The sequence below is a fragment of the Elgaria multicarinata genome, chromosome 1 (genome assembly GCF_023053635.1).
Source record: "Elgaria multicarinata webbii isolate HBS135686 ecotype San Diego chromosome 1, rElgMul1.1.pri, whole genome shotgun sequence".
Taxonomy (NCBI): domain Eukaryota; kingdom Metazoa; phylum Chordata; class Lepidosauria; order Squamata; family Anguidae; genus Elgaria; species Elgaria multicarinata.
The window spans coordinates 83,708,814-83,733,296 of NC_086171.1; the positions used below are offsets into that span (position 1 = coordinate 83,708,814).

General features: G+C 42.9%; 2 protein-coding genes across 2 annotated transcripts in view; both read left to right on the forward strand.

The window, feature by feature from the left end:
• Nucleotides 1–836: 836 nt before the first annotated feature.
• FRRS1L (ferric chelate reductase 1 like) lies at nucleotides 837–15,429 on the forward strand. Its single transcript, XM_063116461.1, has 5 exons — nucleotides 837–1,115; nucleotides 7,150–7,234; nucleotides 7,972–8,110; nucleotides 11,866–12,112; nucleotides 13,972–15,429. The coding sequence occupies exons 1-5, from the start codon at nucleotides 863–865 to the stop codon at nucleotides 14,142–14,144; spliced, it is 897 nt and encodes a 298-aa protein (XP_062972531.1). The 5' UTR covers nucleotides 837–862; the 3' UTR covers nucleotides 14,145–15,429.
• Nucleotides 15,430–20,793: 5,364 nt separating this feature from the next.
• Nucleotides 20,794–24,483, forward strand: part of TMEM245 (transmembrane protein 245) — a 61,979-nt gene continuing 58,289 nt past the window's right edge. Inside the window, exon 1 of the mRNA XM_063131255.1 lies at nucleotides 20,794–21,336. Coding sequence (XP_062987325.1) covers nucleotides 20,794–21,336 — 543 coding nt within the window. The remainder of the gene's footprint in view (nucleotides 21,337–24,483) is intronic.

The window sequence follows — 24,483 nt, forward strand, 5'->3', positions numbered from 1 at the left end:
CTCCCTTATGAGCCTGCCTGTGCTTTGAGATCTTCTGGAGAAGCCCTTCTTTCAGTCCCACCATCTTCACAAGCGTGCTTGGTGGGCCTTCTCGGTGGCTGCTCCAGTGCTTTGGAACTCTCTTCCTGGGGAAGCTAGGCTGGCTCCCTCCTTGATGGGCTTTCGGAGGCAGGCTAAAACTTTTTTGTTCCAGCAGGCCTTTGGAGAATAATCTGGCCCTCCATCTATGTTAATGTCTTATAATTTTGTTGTGTATTTTAAACGTTTATGTTTCTCTCCCCCGCCCCCGCCAATGTATGTTTTAAACTTTGTAAGGCTGCCTTGAGGCCTAGCATTGGGCAAATAATAATAATAATAATAATAATAATAATAATAATAATAATAATAATAATAATAATAATGATGATGTCTGAGTAGATAGGATTGCACTGTAACTCTACTCCATTAAAGTGTATGCCATAATAAAACTTAGTCTTTAAGGTGCTACAAAGCTTTAAAAGCTAAAGACTAACAGGACTACCCTTCTAGAATAGTTATTATCATCATGCATGTTCAGTTTTCTACCCTTCGTTAAACGATTTTTTGAAAACAGCAGCACATGCACATTTTAAACCTCAGGTGCTTGCGTGTGCTCTGTTTGCGGTCTGTCAGTGGTGGTGAGGGCAAGGCACTCTGCACATGTTCAAAGCCCTCTTTGTTATTCTCCGGAGCTGAGGCCCGGTGCTTGAAAACTGCTCCTGGGGCCAAGCCCCCCTAGCGTGAATGAAGCCTTGCAAGGGGGTGGGGGTAGAGGAGCTCCGCAAGCGCAGGCGGAGGCGGCTGAGGCGCCGGCGCACGAAGCCGGCTCGGGTTGGAGGCCGCCATGGCCGCGTCTGCTGCAGCCTTGCGCTGGCTCCACCGGGCGACTTGGCTGCTGCTGCTGGCCGGCCCCGCCGCCACCTCGTCCTCTTGGGCCAACCCGGCTGAGGAGAGCAGCGGCGCGAGGGCCGCGGGCGGCCGCGGGAGGGACGCCGACCCGGGCGGGGCCCAACCTGACGAGCCGCATCAGCACCACGACTCTTCGTACGGCACCTTCGCCAGCGAGTTTTACGACATGCGCTTCCTCTCCGACGAGGGTGAGCGGCCGCCTGAGGGACGAGCAGGCCCCGGCCGGGAGCGGGAAGGTCTTCTGGGGGGCGGGAATCCTACTTGAAGGCCCGCACGCCCTCCGCCAACCTGCCGGCGCCGTGGATAAGTCGCTGCCCGGCTTCAGGAGGGTCACTGACTGGCTGGGTGGGGACGGAAAAGCTGGGGCGAGGGATGCACTCTGCACATGCTCAAAGGCACTCTCCAGTCTTTTCGCTACCCACGGCTAAGCCTTGAAGTGCGGGGGCAGTAGGACCCGCGGTCTATGAAGTGGGGCAGAGAATGTGTGTCCCATTCTGACAGGTTGCGGGGGGCGTCGTCGTCGTCGCCTTCTGTGAGGAGACCTCAGTTTCGGGATGGGGGTGTGGGGAAAGGGAGATGCTTTCCTGACAGCTCCCCTCCCCTCCCCTCCATTAGAACCCAGGGCCCGCTCGATTCCTAACGGCCAAAACGGTTACCATGGAACCGGACTCAGTTGGCGGGCGGGCAAATCGCTGCGTCATAGGAAGGACGTCCAACCCACCTGAAACCCATCCCTGAAAGTAGTCCGGCACCTTTTAAACTTGAGGCTGCTTGTCCGGACAGCGCACAGAGAGGTCAGCGCACACGGCATCTCCCCTGGAGCCAGGATCCTATTTTGTTCCTTCAAAGCAAAGGTCTAATAAAGAGAGTGATTTTGAGAACGTGCAGACTGACTGCCTTTCCCCTCTCCGCTGAGTAAGGATGTTAATAATATTTAGCATACTTGGCGAAGGCCGGGTTTTATGAACACCATACACTTGTTATTAGGATTTCCCTGGGATTGGAATTTATGATTTTGATTAATAATATTGTTCATTTCGATTTTTTTTAAAAAAAAACCCATTTTTGATTTATTTAAATATCTCTAGGCTGCATTTAAGGGCAAAAAGCCCTCAAGGTGATCTACACAATAAAATTCCATATAATGAAATCCGATGATAAAACAGTAAAATCAATAAAATCAACTAACGCCAGCAATAAGAGGCTAGACATACTAAAATCTAAACCCAATTGCAGCTAAAACCCCAGAACAGTCCAATGAAATACGTTGGAGAAAAGCCCAGAGAAAAGAAGTAAGTCTTAATGCTGCTTGTCTTGATGATTTGACATTTAAATTATACACACATTTATATGAACTTGGCTTATGAGTGGAACACATTTGAACTGAATGAGAAATAAGATAATGCTTAGTATTATATATATAATTTATAGTAGATACATCTTACATAGTGCTTTAGTGTGTTTAAAGTGCATCATGTTATCTTATTGCAACCCTGTAAAAGTAGTTTACTGTTGTCTCCATATTGCAGATTGAGGGGCTGAAACAGAGAAAGAGAGAGTGCTGCCAGAAATTCCCTGATTCAAATCTCACTTTTTTCATGAACACATATGGAGTGGATCAATACTAGAGCCCCTTTTATGCCTGAGGCACCACAGTACTTGGTAATCTTTCAAACTACAATTGTTGCTCTGGGGTGGGGGGTCACATGCTAATGAATACAGTGCAGTGTCCACCATGTTTATAATATGATCAAGTGACTTACACAAATGTATAGTGTCCTAATTTCAAAAGAGTTTGAAAGATCATGTGTGTCATGCAAGTGCATGACACAAACCTCTCAGTATAGTAATGCAGTTGCTGGGGAAATGGGAAGGCATACTGCTGTTTCAGTTCCCTCTCTCTCTCTCTCTGAGTTTGCTGACTCCATGCAGACCTTCGATGGCATGTAGCTGCCAAAAAAAGAGAAAAATGTGACTGGAGAAGTAGAGAAGGTCATGGCTTTTTTCTAGGGTATTTTCCTGGCCACAAATCCCAGAAAAATCAATGTGAGGAAAGAGCAGGGAAAGTGGAGAAAACATTGCAAAACAGGTTCTATGGTTTTAAAGCTACTCCTACTGGTCAGAGTTATAACAGTGCTAGGTTTGAATAAACAGGTATCAGTATTGACTGCTGCAAGACACCCTCAATGTGTCCCCTCCCTGAATAAATCTACCTTGTCACGGCCATTGCCACCAGTGGCATCTGCTACTCCGCCTCCTCACCTCCATTATCTGGGCCAGAGTGAGTGGCAGGTGAACAAGCAGGTAGGTTGCAAGGGTGAAGAAGGGGAGCAAGTCGGGGGAGATCTTGTCAGTGGGGCCCTGCTGGAATGTGGGCCTTTGGCAGGTGCCAAACTATGCCTACCTCCAACCGCTTGAAAATGCAACACAGAGAGTCGGGAGACTCTGCTGAATGAGGTGAGATATGGTGTTAAGGGAAGGAAAAGGGATCCCTAAAAACTGGGCGGAGGGACCTTCTATGAGCAGAGTGCTTCCTCTTGCAAAAAGGTCCCTGTCTCTTGTGGCTGGTGGATTCTGGATCCAATCTGATGACAACTTCTATGTCTAACTCTTCCAGGTTTCCCCATGCTGCTGCTGTCTTTTTTCTTATCAGAAAAAAATCAGTTAAAGTGGAAAAAAGAGAATGGGTGCACAGTGCTTTTTGACTGGAAGTGCTAGGAATCCTCCATTTGGAAACACTTGGAATAGCTCACCAGAGACAATCTAGTGAGTTCATGACAGAAGTGACATTTGAATCGGGGAATTTCTGGTTAACACACCAGTCTTGTATTATGCATGCACAGTCAGAAGTAAGGGCTATTGTGTTCAGAGGGACTTTAGTCTAGGAAAGTGGAATTAGGATTATACCTGTAGCCACTTATGATAAAGCAGCTGACAAACAACCCTGCCACATCTAGAAGAGCTTTCAAATCAAAAGATGTCATCTCCATGTGGATTTATTCGTCTTTCATTTTAGAAATTAAATACTGTATAGAACCCACCACCAAGCACATGCCCATGACTTTGCCTATCTCCAGAGAATGAATACATATGTACAGTCACACCACAGTGTGTCACTTTTGAAATACATGTTTTAAGTTATCATTACTCTGTGTGCAGATATCAATGGAGTTGTAGTATCAGCTACTATGGCGGTATTTGATATTAATGTCCCACTGCTGTAGTGTTAAGCAATACCTGTAGGATGTTTTGAGGTGCCTGCAGGAGAGGATGCATGTTATTTCAATTGACACTCTGCAGTCCGACATATCTACTAGAAATAAGTCCCATTGAATTTAATTGGGTAAGTTTGCATTGGACATCCACCTCTCTGGCATAGCCTCTCCTCTCTCAGCATGAAATGGAACATGTCTTCTCTCCTATGGAGAGTGAATAGAAAGGGCTTAAAGTTTTCTGGGCATTACGTGCAGAGCAGACCAACCTCCTTCTCATTGTAAGCACTGATTCTTCGCAAGTTCAGAAGTCTGTGTCTTCAGAAGCCCGTCTCCCCGCTCTGCCCCGCACGTGCAAGTCAGTATTGTCCCTGTAAAAGCAATCAGTAACTTTTCTCATTTGAGTGTACACTGGGACAGGGAATCAAATAGAAATGGGTTGTATGTGCTCACATCCTTCTCCCCATTGCCCATCTGCTTAGGCATTCCTGAAATATGGAGCTGAGCAGGAGCGGAGGGGCAGGAGGAGACACTGATCCTCGTCAATACTGCACCGCCCAACACTTGCCTGCTCAAGCAGGACATGGTGTGATGGGGTGGATTTCATGGGGAAATGATGGAGGTTTCATTGCATGACTGCCGAAAAGTACATTTTCCTCGTAGCAAAACAACACGCAAAACGTGGGGGGAAGAAGTAGGATGACAACTGCATGGCAACAGTGTTGTGTAAAGCACACAGGAAAATCAGTAACCAAACCATGATGATCACACAAAAAAATCTCCCGTCTGAAGGACCCCTTAGTTAGGAACCTTGTATACTGTCTTTGAGGCAAAGTAGGTAGCATGATTATTCTTCGAAATAATGAAGGGCAACCTTCTTCCTAATAAAACTCTTGTGTGATAATTTGTAGCTAATTGCTGTGCTTGTTTTATGCCCATCCTTCTACTCAACTATGTTTGCAACCTACTTAGGTTACAATATTCTTAGCTTAATATATTTTTCTGTTTTGTAAAGTTCTTTTGTGCCTACGAGGGTCTGAAAAAGATAAATGTGTAGTTTACAGCCATTGGGTGAAACTGATCACTATACTGATTTCAACATGGTTTTGAAGAATGTAGGTTTGGTTGCTATGGATGCAAAGACAGCCACAAAGCTCACACAGTACATCTGTAGCTATTATGACTTGTTTGGAATGTTATATGGCATGTTTACTATTTAGGCTTTTTTAAAAGTGTTTAGAAATAGTTTCCCCTTGTGATGAAGAGTTCATTGTTTGACAATAAAGGTGAACTGGACTGGAATATTCCATATTTTTATGAATGAAGCAGCAAATCTAGCAACCTTGGCACTGTTCAAAATGCTGAGCAGTTAGTTTGATACCTTTTGTAAAATACAGTGGGAAAGATGTGTCATCACAATTTTGACCACCCTGACAGAGGAGAGAGCGTTTGCCATTTACCAACTAGGCCAGGCAATGTTTTACCATGTTCCTGCAGCACCTTGACTGAGGACTGCACCTGTTTCCCTTTTCAGTTCTTTTAAAAAGCTCATTCTGCGACTACCACCTTCTGAGATGGAGGGTATCTCACTCCTTTCCTGTTAGTAATGAATTATGAATGAGTTGTTTGGATACTGCTGTGTGGTTTTCATTATGTATCTATTATGAAATCATTTTGAATTATCTTTTCTAGAGAAAAGAGAGCTTCTGCTATTGGGCAGTATAAAAATGTAATAATAAATAAAGATCTATGGATAACAATGTACTTGTACATGTTTAGATGTATTTATATGATCATTGTTTTCTCATGCTTTGTTTTGAACTGCTTTGGGTGTAATAGAATACAGAAAAGCATTGATATAGAGTGATTATAGTGACTCCATAGCAAAGAAATGTAAATTAACAAAGGCAGAAGTTGGCTCTTGTCCCAAGAAGAACTAAGAGTTGTTTGAAATATTATAAATCAGTTTCCTACACAGGTGACATTTTTAAAACATTTGAAGCAGTTATTAGACAACACAATCTCCCAATATACTTTCATGATCTGAAATGGAACCAAACTTGGATAAGCACTGTGTCCTGAAATAGTGTATGTGCTACAATATGATTTTTCACTTCTGATTCTCCGCACTTCTGTCCTACTAAATTCTTTTCTAGTTTTTCTTCTCGTCCAGGGTCTTCCCTCTGTCCTTTTCCTCTTTCCTGTGGAACGTCCCCTTTTTCTTAACCCCCCGTGCTTCCTTAGGCTCACTGCTTTTTCAGCCCTTTCCCACTACCTTCTTTCATAGTTTCCTGCATCTTCTATCCCTCTACCCATTATGGGTTCTTGTATGTTTTCCATCTCAAGGTAAATAGCAAATTCTCAGGGAAAATTTTCACTAGGAAAATGGCACATGGGAAAAAATTAAGATCCCCAGGGCCATAACCCCAATCCAGTTTATCTATTTCCAGTGCTGGCTACTAAATATTTTAAAAGGAGGTCTTAATCATCATAAATCTCCCAAATTATGTTGAGTTTGGTTGGGACTGTGCTTTCCATCTAGACCCTAAAGGGAAATAAGGAAAGGAAAGGAACCTGTCATGCAAGCACTTGAGTCATTGCTGACTCCTAGAGGGATGCCTGCTTTTGCTGATGTTTTCTTGGCAGACTGTAGCGGGCCGGTTTGCCATTGCCTTCCCCAGTCGCAGTTACCTTTCCCCCAGCTAGCTGGGTACTCATTTTACCGACCTCGGAAGGATGGAAGGCTGAGTCGACCTGAGCCGGCTGCCTGAGAACCAGCTTCCGCTGGGATCGAACTCAGGCTGTGGGGAGAGTTTTGGCTGCAGTAACTGCTGCTTACCACTCTGCGCCACAGGGAAATAAGAAAACAATAAAAGCATGCATACATGCCACTCTGCAGAGTAATACCTAAACACAACAGATTGCTGTTAAAATCATAATTTGTTTTCTAGTACTATGGAAGTACATTGCACGGCATTCATTATTTAATTATTTCTTCTGATTCTTCAAGGATATCCTTTCCCTACTGCTCCTCCGGTGGATCCATTTGCAAAAATTAGAGTGGATGACTGTGGAAAAACGAAAGGATGCTTTAGGTTGGTATGAATAGCATAGGTTTATTTGTTAGTTTGTAAATATTGAAATCCAGGATTGCAAACAGGGACTCTCCATGGATGATTTAAATAAATGTTTTCAATTAGCATATATTTATGGCTGTTACATTGTAAACCTGAGTCTAACAGCATGCAATTTTACTGGAGATGGAAATCTATCTTGCATACTACTCACTGGTAGAAGTAAAATAATCAGGGACCAGAGTATCTCAGGAATTTCCTCTTTCCATATGAACCAGGCTGAAGCTCTGACAAAAGGTTGATTGGTGAGGATGAAAGAAAGGGCTGTTTCCATTGTGGCACTCATATTATGGAATATTCTCCCCAGAGAGGTTTGCCTATCCCCACCCCATTGTCCATTTTTAAGCAGGCATTAAAAATTATTTAAGTAGACAAGTTTTTACTTAATTTTCTTCTGATTGCTTTTTTTGCTCTACTGTTTTGATTTTTGATTTATCTTTTTTTTTAATGTTATATTTTTCTTTCTTATTGTGAACTGCCTTGAGTGAGCATTTTGCCTAGAAAGGCAGGGTATTTTTAATACTTGCTTAAAAGAAAACACATTTCAGTGGGACATAGAAGTGGATAATTTTGTGGAGATTGAGTCCCATGTCAGTAGCAAATTTTGTTTAGCTGGAGTAGGTAAACTTCAAGAATAATGTTCTTAGTCTATCTCTGAATTGCAAGAAGTTATATTTTGTTTCCTCTGTCACATGTAGGTATGGTAAACCAGGATGTAATGCAGAGACCTGTGATTACTTTCTCAGTTATCGCAGAATAGGAGCTGACATAGAGTTTGAGTTGAGCGCTGAGACAGATGGCTGGGTGGCTGTGGGATTTTCCTCAGATAAGAAAATGGTAAGAAAGTATTTTGACTTCAAGTAAGCATTGATTTGTTTTTGAGAAAGAAAGGACATATGAATAAAAGTGTAACTAATGTGGCAGATGTAACCATTTGCACAGCTTGTATAGATGGGTTTGGAATGGCCAACCTGATACTAGTCAAAGGGAAGGGGGAAAAAGTTATGAGCAAAACCATTCTCAATTTATGCCCAAGTTTCATTTGCTTATTTTTACACTGGATGCTCAAGCAAATGGGAGATGAAAACTAGGGCTGTGCAACAGCCTCAGGTGAGGCAGGAATCCTAGTTGAGTATCCCTGCTTAGATATATTCAGACTGCATTTGATTCCAAGGTGGCTCAGATCCAAGGTGGGCTGAGGTGAAGTGGACTGGATCTAAGGATTCAAATCTGAACAGGAGGCTTGGAAGGGTGTTGTCATTTCTCAACTGTTAGTGCAGTTGAGAAATGCAGTTAGTGCAGTTTTATCTCTGTTAGTGCATTTTTGAAACTCTCCCAAGCTATCCATAAATGGAAATCCCCAAGTGGATAATAGGGAGGCAGAAGAGGGGTGGTGGTGTAGCTTTGTGACTGACAGCTCTAGCTTCTAATAAGAAATTAAGTTACCAGGACTCTTATTATACTTACAGTGCTTTTGGGAGGGATGAGGTAGCAGCCTATGTAAAGTTGCCTAGAGGAGTCCCAAGTGCCTCAAATTGATGGTGCCCAAATCTGCCCTACATACTTTCCTGTAGGAAGGGCTGATGGGAGAGTGGCTGGTTAGGTTCCGCTAGTCAGAGATGCCCCAGGTGCCTCCAAGCCAGCAGTCCAACACGCTCCTGCACAACACACACATGGCCTTTGCTGAAGAAAGGGCTGGTGTGGAGTGTACTATTGGGCAGAGAGAGAGAAAGAGAAGGAGAATGTGAGCACAAGAGAGAGGGAAAGCAGAGTGTGAGAGTAGCAAAGTGGGAGAGAGTGACAGGTAGCTAGAGATGTGAAGGCCTGGAAAAAAACCTGGAAAAATTAGGGGAAAAAACATTTCCCCCTGTTCCCTCCCCCGAAGCCTTTTCCCCCCCCCGAAAAGTTGAGGGGGGGTGAAATGAAGAAAAATTGGATTATGAGATGTTTTATTTTAGCATGATGAATAAAATGTTTAAGATAAGGTGTTCAGATGTTTACTCCAAATGATTTCTAAAAACTGTGTATAGTATTAGATTATTACAATTTCTGTGCACTGAGGACAAGCAAGACCTAGGTTGCAAACTGAGACTACAACTCTCAAATGCGAGAGCACGATGCATTTCTGCCTCTAGGGGGCACTGCCACTGAAGCAGAGACTGAAACTGATAGTGATAGCTATAGCTCAGGAAATGAGTCTGATTAAATTTCATGCATATTCATTGAATCTTGCCCCCCCCTTTTTCTCAGTTCTTTTTATGGGAATGGGGGCTTTATGTCTGCTTGACACTGTGGAGGATTAGCGGAGACATAAATAATTTTCTTCGTTACTAATGTTGATGGCTTCCTCTGTTGTTGTTTTAAATTATTTTTTGCCTGCTCATAAACTGGCAAAACCAAAGAGGTTCCTTACAGTTCAGGTGTTCGTAACAGTTCAAGAGCTTGTAGCTCCATTTGTTACCAAAAAGGTAATTTTTAAAAATAAATTAATTCAGTTTGTAATAATTGTTTGAATTACTTTTAATATACCAAATGTAATAATTTTATGCCAAACCAACTTGGACATAATTACGTTTTATGTTCCTAAAGTAACAAAGTAGCTTTCAATCTGTAAAAATTCCTAATATTGCTTTATTTCAATTTTTTCTAAAAATTGCCATTTTTTTCTGGGGGAAAAACAGTTTTTTTCCATGGCTTCAACATTTCTGGAAATTTTACGTCTCTACAGGTAGCACAGCGAGTGAGAGATAGAGTGCACGAAACAGTGTGTGCAGGAGGTAGCAGAGTGGGACAGTGTGCATGTGAGAGGTGGCAGAGCAAGAGAGAGTGCATGCATGTGTGAGAGAGAGCATGTATGAAAGAGGTAACAGACCAAGAGAAGTAGCAGAGTACGAGAGGTAGCAGTAAACACTAGAGCGAAGAGCGAGAGAGTGAGCAGGAGGTAGCGTAGAGGGGGGCGGGTAGAAGTAGCCACCTGTATGGTTAGGCCATGGTGGACTAGAAAGGATGACCCATCCCTATTTGCTTTTTAAACTCAGATTTTCAAAGTGCCTAGCACAAAAACTACACCTATTTGTCTGATATTTGGCAAGCTTCATCCCCCACTCACCCCCAAGGAGCTACTGTGTTTATTTCATCTAGTTTTGCCAAAAAATGAAATAATAATAGTATTTGTTAATTTTCCCATTTTTAAAACAACTGTCACACTTTAGAGATACCTACCTACCCATCTGAAATTTAACATTTGTTCCCCTCAGAAGGGGCCAACATGCTTGCTAATTTCATCCAGTTCAGCCAAAAATAAAAATATTATAGGTGTTTGTTGGTTTTTCCTATTCTAGTCAATGGCGAAGACTTCCAAGACTTCAGAAAACCAGCTGAGCCAAGCCTTCCCCTCAATTATAACGCAAAATGCAATGTCTATCCGAGCCTCCAAGCTCTTGCAGCCCACTATTCATGCCAGCAAGGCAGTTTCCAAGGCAATTATTTTTCTGTGCGCAGCTCTAATGGAAACATGAGATAGCAGTGCTTTTATGTTATTCTGGGAACCATACAGTTCAAAGTATCCCCCTCCTTTCTTTTTGACTGACAAATGTACTCTATATTTCCTTAATCAGTTCCCATCTCTTTAGCCTATTTGGGCGTTCAATAACTCACACAGTGAGGGGAACACAAAGGCTGTAGCACTCCTTGGCTCTGACTTCTCTGTTGAACCACTGTCAGCTCCATAGCTGTTTATGCATTGGAGGGAGAAGGTCTGAATCAGGGAGCCTGCTCTTCATGAGCCTGGAAAGACTCCTGCCTGGAAAGCTGGATGTCAACAATATTGGGCTAGATGGACTAATGGTCTAACTTAATATAAGTCAGTTTCCTGTGTCCTTAAGAGATGACCTGAAAATTCTCCCACCTTGTCTTTGCACTCTCAGTAACCTCAGGTACTTCCTGCCCACCTCACTTCTAAAGTTAGAGTCAGGCTGGGAGAAAAATAATTGGGGTGATGGATGATGGAAAGTATTCGGCTCTCCTCATCAAGGCATCCATTTGAAGTTAAAATTGGACCTATCCACCCTGCTTATGTATAAACAGGACAGATACATGCATGACAAAAATGACTACTCTTGTCTAGCTTGGTCCAAAACAGAGAGAAATCACATAGAGAAGAATCATAAATATAGAAAAGACTGAAATATCTCTTATACCGCATAATATAAATAATATATTTAGCAGGAGATACTGACTTACAGTGTGTAGGCAGAGGGCAGCTACCACTTGCTGAAGCAGGAGGCTTTGTCTGGCTCCCCCAGTCTCTTTTTCTGCACAAGAGTGGATTAAACATGCATAGGATTGCACCCTTATTTATTTATGTAGATATAATTCATAGTCTTAAGGTGTGGCATCTGTGCTAATATCTAGAAATGCAGAGGTATTTCTCTACCCAGGCCTATACATTGTTCTAAAAGGCAAGTTATACGAAGTAAAAGAAAGTTTAAAGTGTTAATTATTCATCTCGTAGTTACTGGTGAACATCATCTTGGTTTTGCTTGGGTAGAAATGATGTCACGGTGGAATCCTTACTTAGTTTTTCAATTTAGGGTGGAGATGATGTCATGGCCTGTGTTCATGATGACAACGGAAGAGTCAGAATACATCATTTCTACAATGTTGGTCAGTGGGCAAAAGAGATCCAGAGGAATCCTGCCAGAGATGAAGAAGGTATTTTTGAAAACAATCGTGTAACATGTCGATTCAAACGTCCAGTGAAGGTTCCCAGAGATGAAACAATTGTAGATCTTCATCTGAGCTGGTACTATTTATTTGCTTGGGGCCCAGCAATTCAGGGTAAGTTGGTCTTCTTTCATGTTTCTATGACTACACAGTAAATTGTATTACTTTAAGTAGTAGTGGGACCCATAAGAAGCTTGCCAGGAGTTCCTCGATTAGTAAGGGTGGACAAGCTGCTTGAAAGATGGATTGTCTGCCATCACCAAACTTCCTCTCAGGCAGTGCTGACGCCCTGCAGTCAAGGTCTCGCGTGAACCACACGGTAGAATTCACCTGCATTGGTTAGGGGCTCCATTCTGGATATGCAGGGATTCCTTTGACAGTTAAATTAATATGGAAACAGTTCTTTGAGTGGAACAGCCTTGAAAACCAAAAAACATTTACTATCTGGAAATGATTTGGAAAGCAAATCAAGATAGTTTGCAAAAGGTCTTCTGTGCCATTTTGCAAATTATAGGAGAATAATCACTCATGAAACTGCCTAGCACTTAGGAGTTGGTCTACAACAGAAACAACAGAGAAAATTCCTTGGTGGTCTTTGGATACATTCTGCACACCTTGTGTCAGACAATCTGCCCTCCCTTCTCCATTCTAAGACACACTTAAAGGAGTCTTAAATGCAGAATTGACTCACCCTTTCTTACCACAAGAGAGAAAGAAAAAAGAAAAAAGGTCTTGTTCTACAAGAGTGCCACCTAAACCCACAGTCACTGGTTCATCTCACACTATTGCCCCGCTTGTGCTCTTCGCTCCTCTGATGCCATGTTTCTCGCCTGCCCAAGGGCCTCTACTTCCCTTGCTCGGCTCCGTCCATTTTCTTCTGCTGCCCCTTACGCTTGGAACGCTCTTCCAGAACATTTGAGAACTACAAGTTCAATCGCCGCTTTTAAAGCTCAACTAAAAACTTTTCTTTTTCCTAAAGCTTTTAAAACTTGATGTTGTGCAGACTTTATACTGTTAGTTTTTCCCTACCCTGTGCCTGCTTACCCTACCCTGGACCTGTTTCCATTCTCTTCCCCTCCTTATTGCTTTACTAGGATTTTATTAGATTGTAAGCCTATGCGGCAGGGTCTTGCTATTTACTGTTTTACTCTGTACTGCACTATGTACATTGATGGTGCTATATAAATAAATAATAATAATAATAATAATGGTTCCAGACGACATGATAACCAATGGTGGGTTAAATAGTCAATAGTTGGTTATTGCGTTGTCTGTCTGGACTTTTTCACACCAAGGCTGGTTATTCAGCTGAAATTACTAACACGAATAACCAGCGCTGTGCAGAGTTAATTATTTGAACAACCGTTAGTTATTGTGTCATTTGTCTGGCACCTTTGACTATTTTGTCGCACACAGTTGGTTATTTTTGGCAGCTACAGAGTCCCCTGGCAAGAGTGACCAAAGCAGCTCTAGTCCAGCTGGCAGAACTCGCAATGGCTGATGGGATTCCAGTGGGAGAACTGAGGGGGGGAAGAGGGGGGATGTGTCAATCAAACACACCATTGACTAATAGTGAACTTGACGCTGGCTTTAATCCACACCATGGTTGTTTATAATCATGTCATTTGGGGAGTGCCCCCTTGATAACCAACTGTGGAGTTGACTGTTAACCACCATTGACTATTGTGTTGTCTGAATGCACCCAGTGGTGTTCCCCCTCCCCCATGAAATCAGTGGGAAGCTCATATGTGTGAGTTAGCAAATAGGGGCCTGGCAATTCATGTTTTGTGTAAAACCTCCCACTCCAGCATTGGGGGGGAAAACCAAACTTGGGCCCCAGTTCTTGAAGTTACAAAGTTCTTTTAAGGATTAGGATGACCATTTTGAACACTAACTGGTAGGCCAAAAATATATAATCAACAGTTTAAACAACATTGCTAATATATATTGTTCCTGTTCTTTTCCTATTTTAGGTTCTATAACTCGGCATGACATAGATTCTCCACCTGTCTCAGAGCGTGTGGTCAGTATTTACAAGTATGAAGATATTTTTATGCCATCAGCTGCCTATCAGACCTTCTCTTCTCCATTCTGCTTGCTGCTTATTGTTGCATTGACATTTTATTTATTGATGGGAACCCCATGATGACAGCTGCAGTATGTATGGCAAATAGAGACAATTTGTCAAAGAGCATTGCTCAGGATGGAGCCTTTTCTATTGAAATTTATATTACTGAACACTTAGTTATTTGCTGACAGCTTGCACTCCGCAGACAACAGAAATAAGCAAGCTCACTATTGCCTGAGCCATAGATATGTGCCAAATAATTATTTCAGAATAATCAAGGAAAATTGTTATTGACTGAACACCTTTAGTAAATATTTAGCGTGTTTCATTGAAGACCGAGGATACATTCCCAAACACATTTATTTGGCAGTTAAGCTCCATTGAACAGTGGGACTTACTTTTGGTTATATATGCATTGCACTTTTTAAAAAGTTATAGGTGTCGTACTGGAATATTATGAGAAACATGTACATTTTCTAACTTGAAATTGCTTTTCATTCAATAAATCGGGGATATTTATCATATTAATGAGATTATTTAGGTATTAAGTTGGTATAATTTAGGTTCCAAATCAAAGTGGTTGAATAAATGATGTTTTTACCTTTCTAAGTAAAATTGTGTGCAGGATTGTACTGTTAAAAGATACTGTAACATTATGAGAAACATACAATTTCATTTTCTAACTTTAAAGACTAGCTTAAGTGTGTGCAGGGTGCCAAAACTAGCCAGCATTTAAAATTCTCTGTTGAAAAATGCTAGAGGATGCTTTTTGCACACAATGAATAATTGACTTTGCCACCAGAATATATTACTGAGAGATCAGTATAAGAAAATAGTTACGCATTTGTACCAGCTACTTTAATAGACAAAACTAGTGCCACTGGAAAGTTTTTGGCACATATGAGCTTGTAAAAATAATAGCTAATTTAGCAGTATGGAGAGCACATTTTTCTAATTTTCTGGCGGAAAAAGCAGCACCATATCACCAGGTAAGTGACTTGCGAAGATTGTTGTGTTTGTATATATTTTGACACAATTTGTTCAGTTGGGTATCTTTGTACATGTACATAAATATGATGCAAGTGAAAGAAGAAACAATACCATTTTATTTTGCATTTTCACTTTATTTTCTCCAAGAGTAAGCAAGTATAGTTTATGTTGCAATCATGGAATCAATGGAAAGGAAATAACAAGGAACCACCTGTTCCTTAAAGTTATTAATAAAATAGTATCTATATAAAAGCGAAGAAGCAAAAGGAACTCTAATGTGTATTACTTCAAAATAGCCAATACATAAAAATGTGAAAAGAGGTCAGTATTATGTAAGTTAAATTTACTGTGTGAGATATGAGTGACAAGATGAGTAAAGTAAATGTAATATTTAACTTGAAGTTTGCATCTTGAGTTTCTTGTTTAGGCTTTCTTTTCTGCAGATATTATTTGCTTATGATATCATGGAAGCACCTAAATGCATTAACCTCAGTGCATTTCCACCCCCATCCCCATGGCATATTGCACACATAATAAAAGCACATCTTGGTTAAATTGTCTTTCTATCCTCAGCAGAGGTGTTAATTCACAAACTATGTTTAATGTAGGAACACCAATTATCCAGTCATTTGAAACTCCTACTTGATGTTTTCCATGACAACCTTTTTATCATGCTCCAGGTATGTCCTTAGGGAAGGCAGACATTGTCCACTATGGCGTGGTTATCTCATGTGAATGAGTCTTCAGTGGAATAGATTTTCATTTAATGTCATCCCTTGGTATTGTTTTTCTTCTAATACTAATGGATGTTTTTTCCTTTCAATTCCCAACTGTACGGTTGAGAATTCTAACCATACAGTTCTCAAAGGCTTATAATGTTCAGTCGCTACTAAATTTCTGCCAATTGCATTTGTTCCAGTCACACACTTATGCATTCTTATCCTCCTGAAAAGATCCTTATTTGACAAAGCAATCAGTTTTTTTCAAAGTTGGGGCAAAAAAATAAATAAATAAAAATGAACTCATAACATTCTAGTGATAACTTGATCAGAAGCACATTAAAAGTAGGTGGGAATTATGCCAAACATGAAGAGTGTTGATATCCTGGCTATTTTCCATGAACTTAACTAAAAAAAAAAGAAAGCAATTTAATGGGTCATCATAATCTACCTGACCGGTCTAACTACATGTTATACATAAATGTGTGTAACAAAACCCTGTTAGCCCTCCATTAAAAAAAAAAGGACCTGGGAGCAGTATTGATTAAAAAATAATTTTACATCTTTTAAAAATCTGATTTTAAAAATTTAAATTGGAATTCTGTTATTTTAAAAGTTCAGGAATATTAAGCAATCCATAAAAAACACTATTTAAAATGAAATCCAAATGTAATAAAATTAAGTGTTACAGCAACCAGTTAGTAAGCATGTTTGACCGTGATTCAGATTTGTGCTTTTACTTTATAATTTAAATCAGTGGTTTAAATCGGGGAGGGGGGGTAGCTTGTGGCCCTAGGGTTGCATGCAGCCCTCGGCCTAATTTCAAAAGCCTCATGTAAGTGAATATTTCAGACTTTTTGCAAAAGTGATCTGTCCCTCCTCTGGCAGCCTGCTGGGCAGGAAGGAAGAGGGAGAGAGAGAAGGAGGTGACAGAATGAGAGAGAAAGGGATGATCCCGCCTACTTTGGTTCTGGACCACTCACCACTGGCTTTGGACAGCGTTAACCCCCAAAATATTATCTCTGAGGGAATGTGACTATCAACAGAAAAAAGTTTCCCCAACCTTGGTTTAAATTGAAGGGCTGTGCACAGCAAGAATTATTCATCTTGGAATCCACTTTGTTGGTTCAGATATGGAGCTGCTTCAGAAGGAGCCTCCGAATGACATTGCCAGTGCAGAAGGCCACCTCATGCTCCTCAGATGTCTTCTCTATTGATTATAATAGGAAGTTAAACAAATGCCTATTTTTATTTTGCGGCAGAACTGGATAAAAGTATGTAGCCTTTTCTAAGGGGATGAAGGTTGCTAAAGTTCGGACAAATGTGAGCCTTTAAAGTTTGGGTCCTTTTTTTTTTTTAAGGGATACCCTACCTTATCTGTGGTTTTGTGGGCAATTTGCATGAATGTGCCCCAGGTTAGTTTGCTGCAAATTTTCAGGATAGGTATTATGAATTAAAAACAACAAAAGTATGTGAGGTTTTAAAAATGTGTTTACTTTGTTTTCTGCTCAATTGGCACTGAAGGCACATAGGGCTCCATCACGCCTACTCCCCCCCCCCCCCAGTTTGCCTCCGCAATTTCCACCTCTGTTTCATTAGCGGGCCAAGCTAATTTGTGGTATCGCCACTGTACCAGTGAAATCTCCTTTTGCTTGTTTGCTCTCCCACCCCACCCCGCCGTTTCTCCTTCCCCCTCCAGTTCATTGGTTCTTGTCGTTCAACTGTATCAGCACAAGCCCGTTCATTCAACATGATGTGCTGGAGGAGGAGAACCGCCCCACCCTCTTTCATCAGCAAGACTTCCCTTCAAAGCACACGCCCCCAACAAAGGACATAGCACGAGGACGGCAATACACGGGGGCGGAAGGGCGCTTTGATGCCACATGGAGGAAATAAACAGGGCTTTTCCCGCTCTAGGAAAACACAGAAAATGGAGGGGAAGAGGCGGGGTGACTGCAGGACAGGCATGACGTCATGTGAGTACCATGTTGCTAAATGGCAAGCCAGGCATGACGAGTGTGATAAAACACTGGTGTGATGGAGCCTGTAAAGTGCAAGCTCATTATGGAACTGAATGTAGGCATGAAGCATTGAAAACACCCATTTACTTGAAACGTTGGTTGGTGGGCAAGACTTTATGAAGACATTCAGTGGGGTATATTTCCAGGTAAGTGGGTATAGGATTGCAATCTGTGGTTCCACATCTGTCTGTCTATACCGCCCCCCCCCCCAAAAGCAAGCACTACTGTAAAATCCTCTGCTTGTGAAGCCCTCAGAATCTGATCCCTCTACTCTTCCATGCAGAGCCAGAGAGGGTGAAGAACATAAGAAGTGCAATGGCCAAAGGCCTATTTAGCCCAGCGTACTGTTTGCACAGTGGCCAACCAGATGCCCATGGGAAGGACATGAGGGCAACAGCATCCTCCTACATGTGTTCCCAGCAACTATGTTTGGGTCCTTCTCACTCTTCACTTCTGAGCTGAGAAGCCCTCTCTCATTGAAAGATGCATCCTCTCTTTCTGTAGTGCCCTCCTTGTACTGCGTAGCTAGGGAGAAAGTGCTGGTGTTCCATAGAGCAGAGCTTGATTGAGGAGTCTCTCAGTGAAAGTCCACATAGCTGATGTTTAAGAGACTGGGTGAGCAATAGTGAGCCAATCATTCACAAGATGGCCAGACTTGGGTGGCAGCCATCCACAGAACAGGCAGCACTGGAACAGACACCAACTCCCAATTAGTTGTGGTTGTGTCAGATACAATGTGCAAAGAACAGAATTCATTGAAACACCTAATCTGTTACTTCAATGTCTTTCCTGCAAGGACTGAATGGACAGCCCTGATGAAGTCATTCTCTGATTTGAAGCTAGAGCTATCATTCACAAAGCTACACCCTCTCTTCTGCCTCTCTCCACCCCTCTGACTGGTATTCTCCAGTTATGGAGAGCTTGTGGGAGGTGCAAAAAAAGGTATCAATTTGGGTCCAAGGCCTCCAGAGGAACCTTTTCTGCCTTGGACCACTTCAGACCTGGAGAGCTTCCTATTGAAGGTGGTCCAAATATCTCCAAAGCAGAGATACTTGCCTTGGAATCATGTCTCATCCAAGGCGTTTGGAAATTGGCTGGGTGGGGGTTGAGCAGGCAGGGAAAGGTTTAAGCACCATGCTCCCATCAGCTGCTTCTCTCCTTCAAATTGTTCCCTCCTGAAACTGCTTTTTGTTTTAAAAAGGGCAATTAGGTTTTGCATTTATGTGCATGTGGAGAAGTCTTTAGTCATGAATTTCTTTTAAAACAATGCAGCCAAATCAACTATTGCTTCTGGTGGAGTTGAAAACTGCAAAAACTGGTTTGTTGAGATGAATCAACACACCAGCCTGCATTTTTGGACTGTCTTTGGCGGTGTAGCTATGCAGGCTGACAAGAGTGCCTGCACTTCAGAATTTATGACTATGACACTATTTATGGGGGTTACACATGACACTGGCCTCATCTACACCAAGCAGGATATTGCACTATGAAAGCAGTATATAAAAGCAGGAGCCACACTACTGTTTTATAGTGGTATTGAAGTGCATTGACAACTGTTGGGGCCCATATACCACTTTCATGCTGCTGTATCCTTGTTGTGGCTCCTGCCTTTTATATACTGCTTTCATAGTGCAATCTCTGGCTTGGTGTAGATGAGGCCAATGTCTTCCTCTTGTAACTCTCTTGTGATTTCCTACCACCTCTGTCTTTTCTTACTGTGGAAAATCAATGTCTTCTGGCTATTGGTGCTTAGGACCTATTGTTTTGGTTTACAGTGATACCTTTTACAGTGCAATTATAAACTTTATAACTCAGAGCCAAGTCCCGCTTAGTACTTCCTAATAAGTGTGCTTATTAATACTGAAGCTTTAGTAAAAAGGTAAGGAAGCTGAATGCGATTTTTTTTTGGGGGGGATTATATTAAGCACGATCAAAATAACTTGCAATTTCGTATCTTCACTAATCAGCATATTATATCCCTAAGAGTAAGTGAGCAGTCGAGCGGTAGTTGCAGTAGGAAAATGAAATACTACTAGGGACTGTCTCTCAAGCTATTAACAGAGAACTAGTCATGTTAGTCTGGGTTAGCAAAACCAACAAAAGTCCAGTGGCATGTTGAAGGCTAACATATATATTGTGCCATAAGCTTTTATAGACAGAACTACTTTGTCAGATGCATGTTTGTTTATTTATTTATTTATTTCATTTTTATACCGCCCAATAGCCGAAGCTCTCTGGGCGGTTCACAAAAATTAAAACCATAATAAAACCACCTGCCACTTCCAGTAGGGTGACCATATGAAAAGGAGGACAGGGCTCCTGTATCTTTAACAGTTGTATTGAAAAGGATATTTCAGCAGGTGTCATTTGTACATATGGGGAACCTGGTGAAATTTCCTCTTCATCATAACAGTTAAAGCTGCAGGAGCTATACTAGAGTGACCAGATTTAAAAGAAGGCAGGGCACCTGCAGCTTTAACTGTTGTGATGAAGAGGAAATTTCACCAGGTTCCCCATATGTACAAATGACACCTGCTGAAATTTCCTTTTCAATACAACTGTTAAAGATACAGGAGCCCTGTCCTTTTCATATGGTCACCCTACTTCCAGACTTGTTGGACTGCAACCCCTATCATCCCCTGTCAACGTGGCCATTTAAGTGGCTGTTGGTGCCCGTATATATTTATTTTGAGTACAGAACGGAAAGTTGTTAAATAAATATAGCGGAGGATGGTTCAAAGATTAAACAACGCAAGAGGGAGCAATAGGCATGTTACGAGCCTCTGCAGAGCCCACAGGCATTTAGCATCCGGACGGAGACTACATTTCCCACAGTCGCTCGCTGCCAGCTCCCCACTGGCCACCCTGGAAAACTACGCTCCCCAGCATTCCCTGCGGGGTATTTGCTTTCCTCGCTTTGGCGCGATTCCCTTCCCGGAGGCGGACCTGAGGGGCCGTTGGCGGCAGCAGCAGCAGCATCAGTAGCCGGGCTGAAGTATGGCTGAGAGCGGGGACGGCCGGTCCCCCTCAGACCCGCTCTCCGAGCCGAGCCCTGGCTCGCCGCCGCCGCCGCCTCCTCCGCTGCCGTTGCCACGCCTGGAGAAGCCGCTGCGCCAGGCCTTCTACAACACGGGGGCTCTGGTGCTGGCGGGGCTGTGCTGCGGGGCGGGCGTGCTGGTCTACTTCATCCTGGAGGCCTTCCTGCGGCCGCTGCTGTGGGCCGTGCTGTGCGGCACTTTCCTGCACCCCTTCAAGAACTCCCTGACGGCGCTGGGCCGCGGCTGGCTGCGCCGCCTCCGCCGCTCCGGCACGCCGGTGCTGCTGGCCGCCCTCCTGCTGCCGCTCTGCTTCGCCAACACCGCCGCCGAGGCGCTGGGCAGGCAGGTGCTCCGGCGCCGCCGGCTGCTGCTGCTCCTGGGCGCCGGAGGACCCGCCTTGTACGGGCTCTACGCCCTCGGCACCTCCCTGGGGGTCCAGGTCGCGCTCGCCCAGGCTGCCCGGCTCATCTGCCGAGGGCTGGACTGCTTCAGTAGCGTTTGGGTGAGTCCCCGGGAGACGTGGCGTGGAGGGTGGCTGGGCGCACCAGTTGCGTCCTGATTGATTCGCTTTGGGTGGGCGGGGGGGCGGGAGGGGGAGCTTGTCCCGAGTCCATCCTTTTCCGCCGTCCCCGGTAACTTTGTGATGCGCTTCAAAACTTCGAAACACGCTACCACGGATAGTGCCTCTTGGGCGCGTGCAGAGTGCAGCGTATTTAGTGAAGAGTCGCTTAAAAACATACCTCCCTGGTTTGGTCAGAGAACGCAGCTTCTAGGAAAGCTTAAATCCCAGGGCTTAATCTGTGCCAGAGCTCAGGACCTGGAAGATGAGACCTAAAAGAGTGTGCCTCTAAGGCCACAGCTAGACCTACGGTTTCTCCTGGGATCATCCAGGGTTCGCCCCTGCCTGAGCACTGGATCCCCTGTGTGTCACCTAGATGAACAGGTTTGACCCCAGGACGATCCAGGGATAAGCCTCAGGTCTAGCTATGGCCTAAGTGTGTGTAGAGTGCGTCACTTGCATTCTGAGTTGACTACTCTGTTATCCTCATTTAACCTCTCCAAGTGTCCCCTTGATCGCATCTCATCCCCCAGTTGCCATCTGCCCTGCCTTTATTACTTCCCGCCACCACATAATCAACACTCCTATCCCCACTCTGTTGGCTCCCTCCCTACTGTTTAAATATAACACCCTTTGAAATCCCTTGACCTATTGCTTTCTAACTACCTTCCCATCTCCCTTCTACCCTTTGCTTTTAAATTCCTGGAGCAAGCTGCATACTGCACTTGATCCCCTTCACTCTGGTTTCCACCTGTCACTTTACTGAAACTTTGCTCACAAAAATTACTATTGGCCTTCTTGCTACAAAATCTAACTGTTCAGCATTCATTCTTTTTTACATCTGTTTGATAGAGGCCATGGCTAGACCAGGCCTATATCCTGGGATTGTTCCGGGATCATCCCTGTGTATCCAAAGGACACACGGGATCCCGGGAGCAGGCAGGGACGACCCCTCCCCCCATTTGCCTGAGATAATCCTTTTTTTTTTTAATAATTTTTATTGCTTTTCCACATTACTTAAACATACATCATTACAATAAAACAACAACAACATACTACATACATGTTGAATAAATGTTGATTACAAAGTATCATATCATAACATAATCAGTCTTAACTTATAAGTGCACCCCCCACCTCGGGATCTCACTCCTGATTCCAAAATCTCATACTTTCTTCTGTTGGCGGTTTCCCACTTCCCTTAGAAAACACAAATATTAGGAACTGTTTCCAAATTCCTTCAAAATCATTTGTTTTAGCTATACCTCTTCTCCACTTAATATTACAAGTCAATTTATCATTAATAGCTATATCCCATACTTCGTTATACCATTCTTCAATAGAATATTCCACTTGAATCTTCCAGTTCCTAGCTACCATCAATCGTGCTGCAGTCAGCAAACTCGATATCAATTCTTTAATTTCTTTTCCACATTTTAAATCTTCAGATAGTGACAGTAATGCAATGAGATAATCCTTAAGTCCTAAAGCCCCAGTTGATCACTGTCTCTTGCTTGACTCCCTTTATAGCTCCGTCTCTGGGCTCATCTTCACCAAGCAGGATATTCCACTATGAAAGTGGTATATAAAAGACAGGAGCCACACTACTGCTTTACAGCAGTATTGGAGTGCACTGCAGGATCTACACTACTACTTTATAGTGGTACTGAAGTGCACTGACAATTGTTGGGGCCCAGGACACAAAGCAGGATATAACACTATGAAAGTGATATATGGTATGTGTCAATGGGCCCCAACAGTTGTCAGTGCACTTAAGTACCATTATAAAGCAGTAGTGTAAATCCTGCCTTTTATATACTATTTTCATGCCACTTTCATAGTGGAATATCCTGCTTGGTGTAGATGAGCCCTCTGTGAATTTGTCTTCAGGTAGTTCTTTTTCTACCCATCTAATGATTTTTCAATGTTTTCATAGTGGGGAGTTCTTCCTCTCCCTTCTCTCTCTGTGTTGGAGATCTGTTCTTGGCCCCCTGCTCTTCTCTCACACATCATCCCTGGGTGACCTCATTCAAATCTCACAGCTTTCAGTACCACCTGTATGCAGATGTCACCCAGCTCTATTCCTGTGTCCCTGAATTGTTCCATTTTCCTCAACCCCACATCTCCAACTGTCTCAGATGCTTTGTCCTTGTCTCAAACTCAGTATGTCCAAAACCAGTCTTTCTTCCCAAGCCCTCTCCTCATATATTCCTTTTTATTAATTAGTTTTATTTGTGTTTTTAATCTTTTTAATTTTAATCGTATTTGTTTTGCATTGGAATTTGTTGTTAGATGCCTTTAGAGCCTTTTTCTGCAGAAAGGTGGGGTATAAGTTTAATATTTAAAAAATAAGCAATACATCTGCTGTCTTATCCATTGACAATGTTGCTATCTACTCCTTTGTTCCTCATATTCAGCCTTTCACCAAGTCATGTTGCTACTCTTTCTTTTGCAAAAACATGGTTCTTCTCTATCCCCTTGGCTAAACCCCCAGGCCACACCTTGGTCATATCTTGCCTAGACTACTGCAGTGTTCTTCTCTTCCATCTTCTGTTGTTTCACCTTTGTTCTCTCAGCAACCTGCTCCCAAAACCATTCTCATCACTCTGATCACATGCTGCCTCTCCTTAAATCCCTATACTGGCTTATTGTCCACTCCTGAATCCAGCACAAGCTCTTTGTCAAAGCCTCCCATGATCTTGCCCTCATCTCTCTCTGCTCTTATATCCTGATCCCTTCCTGTGACACTTGCTCGTTCAACTTTATTCCCCTCAACCTTCTGAAGGCCTGTTCCCTCAAAAGACTCTGCCCTTTTTCCCTTGTATGCTTGAAATTGTCTAGTGGTACACCTGAATGATGTCACTTCTGTTACTTCTTTCAAATCCTTCCTCATTTTCCTTGAAGCCTTGCCTCAACCAACCCCTAGTCCCCATGTCCTACTGTAACTCAGCTGTAACCAAGTCTAAGTTTATGTAACTGACAGTACTATTCCCTGCACATCTACTAGGAAAAAGCCCCATTGCGTATTCTTTTTCTGTTTAGCCCTGTGTATTTAGCCCCTCCTGTCCTGTCTATGTTTCACCTGTGTCA

Excerpts from the sequence above, each read along its gene's own strand:
- FRRS1L (XM_063116461.1), top strand. The coding sequence starts at position 863 with ATGGCCGCGTCTGCTGCAGCCTTGCGCTGGCTCCACCGGGCGACTTGG. Across the intron at positions 8,111-11,865 it reads TTTCCTCAGATAAGAAAATG|GGTGGAGATGATGTCATGGC; the intron begins GTAAGAAAGTAT and ends TTTTCAATTTAG. Across the intron at positions 12,113-13,971 it reads TTGGGGCCCAGCAATTCAGG|GTTCTATAACTCGGCATGAC; the intron begins GTAAGTTGGTCT and ends TTCCTATTTTAG.